Source organism: Salvelinus sp. IW2-2015, linkage group LG27 (assembly GCF_002910315.2).
Source record: "Salvelinus sp. IW2-2015 linkage group LG27, ASM291031v2, whole genome shotgun sequence".
NCBI classification, from domain to species: domain Eukaryota; kingdom Metazoa; phylum Chordata; class Actinopteri; order Salmoniformes; family Salmonidae; genus Salvelinus; species Salvelinus sp. IW2-2015.
In genome coordinates, this window is record NC_036867.1 from 30,599,824 (window position 1) to 30,610,092 (window position 10,269).

Sequence of the window (10,269 nt, forward strand, 5' to 3'; positions counted from 1 at the left end):
TACTAAACTATCTGAGCGCCGTCTCAGATTATTGCATGGTGTGCTTTTTCCGTAAAGTTTTTTTGAAATCTGACACAGCGGTTGCAAGAAGACATGTATCTTTCATCAAAGTTTATTATGAGTATTTCTGTTATTTGATGTGGCTCTCTGCAATTCCTCCGGATATTTTGGAGGCATTTTTGAACATGGCGCCAATGCAAACAGATTTTTTTTATATAAATATGCACATTATCGAACAAAACATACATGTATTGTGTAACATGATGTCCTATGAGTGTCATCTGATGAAGATCATCAAAGGTTAGTGATTAATTTTATCTCTATTTCTGCTTTTTGTGACTCCTATCTTTGTCTGGGAAAATGGCTGTGTGTTTTTTGGACTTGGCGGTGATCTAACATAATCATATGTTGTGTTTTCGCTGTAAAACATGTTTTTAAATCGGACACGATGGGTAGATTAACAAGATGTTTATCTTTCGTTTGCTGTATTGGACTTGTTAATGTGCGAAAGTTACATATTTCCCKAAAATATTTTTGAATTTCCCGCGCTGCCTTTTCAGCGGAATGTTGTCAGGGGTTCCGCTAGCGGAACGTGTGTCCTGGAAAGGTTAACTATAGTTTATGACAACAGGACCAGAGGTGGCTAGGGGCGTACTTGAGCAGCTTGATGTTACACATGATGAGCTCCTTCCAGTTGACGAAGATCATGGCCACCTCTTTCTCTGTCAGCAGCTCCGACTCCAGCAGAGGCTTCTGAAAGACCTGGCGAGGAAGCATTGACGCAATGTTAACACAAACGTTCCGGAAACGTTTGCATGTAATGCAGATATGGCAGAGAAAGTGTATGCTTGGACTGCACGTGTGATCATGTTACCATGGAGTGAATGTATGCATGTAGTGTGGCTACCTCGGTGACGAGCTGCAGGTCATTGACATAGTTCTCCTCGGTGACGATGAGCTCGTGCGTGTAGCCCTGTCTCTTCCTCTCAACGGGGGTCAGCATGTCCAGCAGGTGCAGGTCAGCGCACCCTGTGGAACAGGACAATAGCTTCGATCAGCTCCCTTCTGTCACTCAAATACTAAACAGCCAATCAGAACACAACCTCAATGTCCCATCTCTCAAAACAAACTTCCACAGAAAGCCAATGGCTGGCCCTTTGGACTTTCCGTCTTGAGTTCTAGGCACGTAGACTGACACCTGAACAAGTCATTGAAATTAACACAATATACACTACAAAATACTTCCCTGGAAATGTATAAAAAATATATATTTAGAAGGTGTAGGMTAAAAGGGTCTTCCCCTAAAAAGCCAGCCAAACATCATACATAAAAATAAAACAAGTTGAAACCATAATTATTTAGACCCTTGTAATTGACATTTTTCCAGTTGTCTACAAAAGGAATAAAAATAAAGCAAACATGCTTTGAAAAAAAAATGGTGGTAAGTCTCTTGCTCAAGTAAACAAACCTTTTGGTTTTTAAATCAGTAAATAAAAACACACCAGTCCACTGTTGCCATTGAGCTTTTTAATCATTATACACGTCATTTTCTATATTAAAGACGGCATGACACTTTTTATTAAAGCTGACTTGTTTGTATACATTTTTCAATTTATACATTCATTTCTGATAAAATGCTTCAGGAACCAAGTGCAACGATTACATTTTGGATTTATTGTTGATTCATAACAGACCAGAAGCAATTCAGTTTATAGTCATAGAGTATTGAATATACTGTATGAGTAGTTAGAATTTTTGTGGTGCTTCTCAAACCCGAGTCAGTAACGGAGTACAAACCTCCTTGAAACTGATGGGTCTCAAAAGACARATTGGAAAGTCCAACAAACCAATCATAAAGCAGCAAACACCAATACTGTCACATAGTGGAACCAATAGGAACCAAAAGGTTATATAAAAAAAGGCTGCATACAMGAATTCCATCTTTGTGTTTTAGAATAACAATAAAATTACAATACTGTTGTGTGACAAATGCAAACAAGATTGATATGGTACCAGTACAATACTACTGTGTGTGTATATTGCTTTAAATGGATGATGCCATGCTTTCTCTTTTGTTGAAGAATAATAGGTTAAGGCCATAGCTACATAGCCCTAGAACTTGATATCCCACTGTAACATTAACTACAAAAAATACCATAGTCATAGTTTTTCTTAGTTTTCATATGTAAACATTGTTAAAAAGGTATTATCAGGAGGGTATTATTTTCATATTTAGTATGTTCATAGTCAGCTGAATCACAGTTCTTTTCAATGGGATTTTCTTGACAAAATAACAGAGTAAAAGGTCAAACTAAATGGACATGTTGCTTCAGAMTTTTACAAATGGCAACTGCATAAACTGGTCAAATACAACTTCAGGAGGGAAGGGGAAGAAATTACAATACTACATAACCATATATATTTAAAACACTATGCATTATAATTGCATTCATTTATAAAAAATAGACTGTCGTGGTATAGTGACTGGGGACATAGACTTCAATTGACATACATCTAGGAGAAAACATGTAAACAAACTGAGGAAACTCATGAATACAAAACACCCCATCTACTCTGGGACTAATACATAGTTCATGAGGAGACAAGAATTTACTTGTTGAGGATATAACATCCTTACTTACTTTGTGTGTTCATTCAAATCACACAATTCCAAGTCTGTGCATACTGTGTGTACCTTCCCCTCTCCATTTGTGGCGGCTGTGCAATATTTGGTTTGCATCGATCATAACCTTGTTTCACAAAATGCTACAGCACAAAGTAAACACCCCAGCACCTCCAAACAACAAGATTCATCCAAAGAATGTTTGGTATGAACATAAAAAACACAGCTAGATGTGAGAGTGGATAAATGGAGAGTTTCAGTCCCACCCATAGGTTTGACAGACAGCTTCTCTGTCCACTGTATGAGCTGGCTTTGGGGCAGGGGTGGTCTGGATGTACACTATAGTAGATGTAATAATCTCTCCCTCCATCCTATAACGTGACCTTTGAACCCCTAGACTAGTCCATTAGACAGGTTTCTCATGATGAACCAATCCCAGGCCCAGTCGTACAACCAACCAGCCACCCAATCCCCTAACCCTCCGGTTTGTCCAGATCTGTAAGATGTAACCAATATGGTTACACCTATCCCGTTTCCTTCAGATATGCAAACTGAAGGGGTACGGGGAAGGGGCTTGGGGTTGTCTTTCGGGCCAGGCCCCGGTTGTTTTGGCAGCCCATCTGATGCGGTGTGTCATGAATAGTGGGTCTTTCTGTGGAGCTGTGGGTCGGATGGGGGAGGGGTTAGTAAGGGAGGGGAGGGAGAAGCTTAACGTCAAATGGAAGCCATTTGACTCATTAGTAAAAATAAAAACTTTAGAAAAAACTGTCCGACCAAATCCGTGGTGCTGTGATAAAAAAAAGCAGAATGACTAAATTTACAAAAAAATCTGAGTTCACAGAAAGCCACAAAAGGACCCACTATCCAGTCTCCCATTCATATGATCACTTCAAGTAGTTATTGTTTTTCAATTTCCTAAAAAAAAACATTGAAATGTTTTAATTAATAATGAATGTTTAATTTGTTTAAGTAAATTGTTTAAAAAAAGAAGCGGTGTAGGATAAGGAAGCTGCTTGGCAATTTTGGCGAGTGCGTCTAACAGTTCGAATATAAGGAGGTAACGGCCTGCTCTCTGCAGCTTGACTCTTCTAGCCCACAAGGCCAGGTGGTWATCATGTGGCAGTCACATGATCGGGGTGGCTGCATCTCCCATCATCCCGCGGGGGCAGTGTTTAGGGGATAGTGGGTCTCTTTGAGGACTTTCAAGGCTGAGTGGGAATGGGCAACATATGAGTCCTAGAAAGAGGAGGAGAACACAGCACATAAGCAAAAAACGCAAACCAAAAAACGGAAACAAACCAACAAGACAACAACAAAATAAAGAAAAATATGCAAATACACGAGCGTGCAGAACTAAATGGACGCCGGTGGCGGACGAGTTCACGAGACGACACACAGCGTGCAGCATAACAGATGAGGTGGAGTCTAACCATGGTACAGTATGCATGAGGGATGTGGAGGGGAGGGGGCGTCTACAGGACATTGAGGGAGATGTTAGTGAGGAGGGACTGTACATACAGACACACACACACCTCTATTCAACTGAGGATGGTACATGATCTGAAAGGTCTTCAAAGAGGGGGCCCATAGGTATCAGTATGATCAGTTGCCTACAGATTATACCCTTGTCAAACACGGTCCCATTTGATTCGATTCCAGAGGTTTCCAGGGGTTTTAGTTGAAATGAATAAGGTATCGAAGAGAGTGAGAGGATACAAGAAGATCACGTCTATACAAAGCAGGAGTCCACATCGGTGTGTGTGTGGAAGAGAGAGGAAGGAATGTAATCACAGTACTCGTTATGACCCATGTTGGTGTGTGAGTATGTGACTGAGTGTGTGTGTGTGTGAGAGAGAGAATGGTGCAGTATGTACTCAAACTGCTGGGTGTGACTGTGAGAGGGAGACTTTAGTAGTAGTGTGTGCACTCACATTGTTGGCTGGGGTCTGTGTCGGTGGTCAGTTTGACGTAGTTGGAGGGGAAGAGGCCCACAGAACCGTTCAGCTCGCCTTTCCACCAATCAGGGTCCTCCCTGCTCAGCACGTTGATGATCTGGCCCTTCCCAAAGGGCAACTCGTCATCATTCTGCGCCATGTAGTCGTACATGCCAATCACCTGACACACTGCTGGAGACACACATACAGATACAAGTGAAAGGTTAGTCAGACAATACAAGACAATACAATAGACTTGGGCCCCGTCCACAAGAAAAGGGACAAGAAAAGGGACAAAAGGCGATGTTCTATCAAATCTGTGATACATTGTGGGTAAATTGGTAAATTGTTAACGACTGATTGATCAAATAATTATTGGATATTAATGATGCAAAAAAGGCGATTTGTAGATCAATCAATCGGCAATGTCGAACAAACCCCAAAAACTCTTGTTTAGGATCTGAGAGGATTGGATGGGTATTATATAGGCTACTATGGAGAAAATTCTACGTATAGCTTATCAGAGGGCAAGGTCGCGCTACTACCAAATGAATTATACCTATCCAATCCCCTCAGATCTACACAAGAGACTAGGGGTGTAGGGGCTAGGGSTTACTCCTGGACAGGACCTTAAAATGCTACTATTAATATTAGGCCCACTTCACAACACAGTCCTCTGTTACTAATAATATGAATGTTATTGTAAAGAATGTTATTATAACACAAAATAATGTATGTTATTATACCATGAAAGAATGTTCTTGTAAAGAACGTTACTATAACTTGGAAGAATGTTATTATGACAGGAAATAATGTTATTATTAAGGACGGTATTATAACATGAAAGTACACAGAGAATGTCTGCACAAACACAGTGTTAGTACCCGTCATATGTTGAGTCAAGGAGGGGCCCCAAGGCCCCGGCGGGCCCCCGTCAGATCCCTGCTCCTGGCCCCTACCTGCACTGGGCATTGGCAGCTTGGGGGGTGTGGGTTCTGTGGGCGTGGTCTTACTGGTGCTAGGGCTCAGGAGCTTCACGTAGTTGGCCGGGAACCAGCCAATCTGCCGCTTCTTTCCCCGGGCCTGGACCAATGAGAGGACTTGTGAGTATGGGAGAGGCCACAGGGGCAGAGCAAGAATTTTAACAGTTAGAAACAGTCCCTTCTACTTATTTTTAAAGCAAATGTGTGGATAACAATGAATCAATGAATTTCTACATCACTGTCTATGTATAAATTACCATATCACCTTGTATATTAGTATTATATTATATATTAAGACAATTATTGGCACATCTATGTCCACATATGAATACAACTTAGCATTTAAACATCTACTACGACATTTCAAGTAAGTGTTGTTTGTTTGTGGTGAGTAGTGTTGAGAGATGGTCCTCCAACCTGCAGCTCCCCTTCCCACCAGCCCCCTGGGTTCTTCTTCCTGATGAGGATGAGCTGGCCGGGCGCCAGGGTGAGCTGCTCGGCCCCCGTGGCTGTGTACGGGGCGATGACCTGGGCTATCTCGGGCTTCTTCCCCAGGCTTCCAGTCTTCCCTGCGGGTCCCAGTCCCTAGAGGGAAGACCGAGAGCTCTGGTTTTACTGGGAGTTAAACAAGGCACACAGTTCGTGAAACGTTAGCTAACGTTGGCCAACTAACATACTCCATTTGTTTTATGTTCACCGTGAACGTCCGCTAATGTTAGGAGAGCGCTTTGGTTTTACTGGGAGAGCTGATCAGACAAACAGGACTGCATCGCAGAGTTTACGAATCGCCACACAAATACTTGACAAAGCGTGTGAGCGAGAAGCGTTTCCTAGAAGTTACCTCAGAGTCCTTGGGTTTGACGTAGTTGGAAGGGAATACCCCCGTCTTGCCCGAGACCACGCCCGTCCACCAGTCGCCCTCCTTCTTGGTGACCACGATGACGTCGCCCTGCTGGAAGGTCAGGTCGCCCTGCTCGTTGCTCTCGTAGGTGTACATGGCTATGTATTCTGGGAAACACAACATCTGAGCAACAGGGTCTGCTTATACACATTTTTAGCTTTGTTTTACACAGGATTTCATCTAAATGGGTAGAGTAACAGGAACATACTGTGTTCCATGATAAACTCTGGTGTAAGTGCTCTGTTTTATATTGTATATATGGTGTGGAACAGTCTGAGAGAAAGAGTCATTTAAAGCCGCGATCCGCGATGGGTGAAACGGTGCCACTGGTTGCCCCAGGCGTATTTGTTATTGTTTTGTTTAGCTTATCAAAAAGGACATGAGCGTCCAGCGTCATGGTAAAAAAACAATCGTAGTACATCGTAGTGCTGTTCTATCGCACGTGCAATGAAATACAATGATGTCAGAGAAAAAAACAACAGCGTTCGTTGTTTGAAGTCATTTATTTGTTTTTGTAATATTGCAAACGGACGTGGCAGTTTCACCGCAAGGGATTCCAACTGTATGCTGAGCTGTGTGTGTGTGTGCGTGTCTAGGTCTATCACCCACCTTCTCCTGGGTCCATGGTCTTGGTAGGGGACGGGGTGGGTCTCTTCATGGTTGGGGGGCTGTCGGACGAGCCAGACTCAATGCTGCACCAGAGAGAGGGCAAACATTCACTCAGACAGCCAAGCCAGTGGCTAATATAACAATACATTCTAGATGGGGAGGGACTAAAGCCATACACAGAGAACTTGGCCATTGAGGTTTCAATAAAAAAGCATTATGATGTCACATCATTCCATGGCAGCCATGTTGCTCCCTCCTAGACAATATCAAGCAATAGTAGTTGGGATTTACTCTAAAGTTGGCTGAAGTCTGTAGTCCAGGGCTGCCCAACCCTCTTCCTGGAGATCTACCGTCTTGTAGTCCAACCCTAATTTAACATACCTGATTCTACTTATTAGTCCCTCAACAAGACCGTAACTAGCGGAATCAGGTATGCTACTTTAGGGTTGGACTGAAAACCTACAGGACGCTAGATGTCCAGGAAGATGTTTGAGTAGCCCTGCTGAAATCTATCCTGCTGACCAGGTCACCCACGCAAAATAGGTTTTTAACCTCAAGCGTCTTTCCTGGTTGATAAGGCCAGACAAAGTTGAATTACTGTTTAACGGATGCCCCGCCTCACTTTTCTCCACACCACCAAAAAATCTAAATCAGATGTGTTATATTTTGGCCAATATATGTTTATAATGAACTGTTTGTGCTCCCTTGAGGCTTTCCCAAGTTGATACCCAACAGCCCAAACAGCCTCAGATCACACGCTCAGATCATGTTCAAGCCTCGGATTGGACAGTGAAACACACACGCTCAAGCCTGCAGGCGTCGTGCAGATGTTTCATTTCTCTCTCATACAGTCATGGCTGAAGCCAGCACGAATTCCTACTATGTATGTGTCCAGGTTAAACGTGGGACGTCCCTCATTATAAACAAACAGTCGGTTAAATTCATGGTTATTGCATCATTTTCAGATCTATTAGAAGCGAGTAATAGACGAAACAATGTAATTTTACCAATTGACTGGCCAGAGATCAGGGCATTCATCAGCAAAGACGCAGTGCAAGCTGATAGTATTTTGGACAACCAAATTGAAGTCAAAATGATTGATGAAATCGAAGTGTGTCAGCTGTATTTGCGATTCATAACTTACATTTTACCGGTACTACCAGTAGTAGTAGGCCAACCGATAACACCACGACAGAATGTGTTTGAAGTGATGATGCGCCGCCGAGAACAGCTAGCGTGTCCAGCAAAGTACATCGCCAGTGGCACGCACACACTTTGCGCAGATCCGCAGGTGTGGGCTTTTCGTGGCAGCCAGACGAGACAATTGAAGGAGGATGCGGTGAACAAAGTTACTGGGCTTGAATTTAGTCACACTTGATCTACAGTTGAAATCAGAAGTTTACATACACTTAGGTTGGAGTCATTAAAACTCGTTTATAAACCACTCCACAAATTTCTTGTCAACAAACTATAGTTTTGGCAAGTCGGTTAGGACATCTACTTTGTGCATGACAAGTAATTTTTCCAACAATTGGAGGCTAACTCTGTTTAGTAATGCTCAATAGGGAGGTAGGCCCACAGGGGACATTTATGCTAAACGTTGATATTTCTTAGAGCTCAAGAGTAAAGAGTAAGTAAACAGTCCGCCATTTCCATCACTGGTGTTGTATTTAAAGGCACAGAAAGTGGAGATATACAAAGGTAACCTCTTATCAAGGTGTACGCCCAATATCAATGTCGTGGTTTCTATTGTTCATGCTCTCTCTACCTCATCGTCGGTCTATGTATAAAGTTTTATATGCATATGACTCAATTGTATATTAGTATTATACACGTGGCTCAAGAAGGGACCTCACATAAATTCATCAGGCACCACCTTCATGAACTCACAACACAGCACAGTGCCAGGATCATACAACTGCCTCCTGTGTGAAATCCAAAGCTGTTCCACATTTAGGAAGCAAACACTGATTGAACAATATTTCACCTGCTGTTGTGTCAATATGAATAGGACAGACACAGGTGGAATTATAGGCAAATTAGCAAGCCACCCCATAAAGGAGTGTTTCTGCAGGTGGTGACCACAGACACTTCTCAGTTTCCTATGCTTACTGGCTGAGTGTTATTTTGGTCATCTTTTGAGAATGCTGGCGGTGCTTTCACTCTCTAGTGGTAGCATGAGACGGAGTCTACAACCCCTAAACAAAGTGGCTCTAGGTAGTGCAGCTCATCCGGATGGCAGCCATCAATGCGAGCTGTGCACAGAAGGTTTGCTGTGTCTGTCAGCGTAGTGTCCAGAGCATGGAGGCGCTACAGGAGACAGGCCAGTACATCAGGAGACGTGGAGGAGGCCGTAGGACGGCAACAACCCAGCAGCAGGACCGCTACCTCCGCCTTTGTGCAAGGAGGAGCAGGAGGAGCTGCCGCAGAGCCTGCAAAATGACCTCCAGCAGGCCACAAATGTGCATGTGTCTGCTCAAACGGTCAGAAACAGACTCCATGAGGGTGGTATGAGGCCCGACGTCACAAGGTGGGGTTGTGCTTACAGCCCAACACCGTGCAGGACGTTTGGGCATTTGCCAGAGAACACCAAGATTGGCAAATTCGCCCACTGGCGCCCTGTGCTCTTCACAGATGAAAGCAGGTTCACACTGAGCACATGACAGACGTGACAGAGTCTGGAGATGCCGTGGAGAACGTTCTGCTGCCTGCAACATCCTCCAGCATGACCGGTTTGGCGGTGGGTCATCATGGTGTGGGTGGGCATTTCTTTGGGGGCCGCACAGCCCTCCATGTGCTGCCAGAGGTAGCCTGACTGCATTAGGTACCGAGATGTGATCCTCGGACCCCTTGTGAGACCATATGCTGGTGCGGTTGGCCTGGGTTCCTCCTAATGCAGACACATGCTAGACCTCATGTGGCTGGAGTGTGTCAGCAGTTCCTGCAAGAGGAAGGCATTGATGCTATGGACTGGCCCGCCCGTTCCCCAGACCTGAATCCAATTGAGCACATCATGTCTCGCTCCATCCACCAACGCCACGTTGCACACAGACTGTCCAGGAGTTGGCGGATGCTTTGTCCAGGTCTGGGAGATCCCTCAGGAGACCATCCGCCACCTCATCAGGAGCATGCCCAGGCGTTGTAGGGAGGTCATACAGGCACGTGGAGGCCACACACACCTACTGAGCCTCATTTTGACTTGTTTTAAGGACATTACAT

The 10,269-nt window shown here is 44.0% G+C and overlaps 1 protein-coding gene across 1 annotated transcript in view; it reads right to left on the reverse strand.

Moving 5' to 3' along the window:
- The window catches only part of LOC111953484 (intersectin-1-like), a 77,717-nt gene that overhangs the window by 8,272 nt on the left and 59,176 nt on the right, over positions 1–10,269 (reverse strand). The window contains 8 exon segments of the mRNA XM_070435641.1: positions 656–762; positions 908–1,029; positions 4,555–4,749; positions 5,442–5,640; positions 5,958–6,125; positions 6,382–6,548; positions 7,051–7,133; positions 8,325–8,407. Coding sequence (XP_070291742.1) covers positions 656–762; positions 908–1,029; positions 4,555–4,749; positions 5,442–5,640; positions 5,958–6,125; positions 6,382–6,548; positions 7,051–7,133; positions 8,325–8,407 — 1,124 coding nt within the window.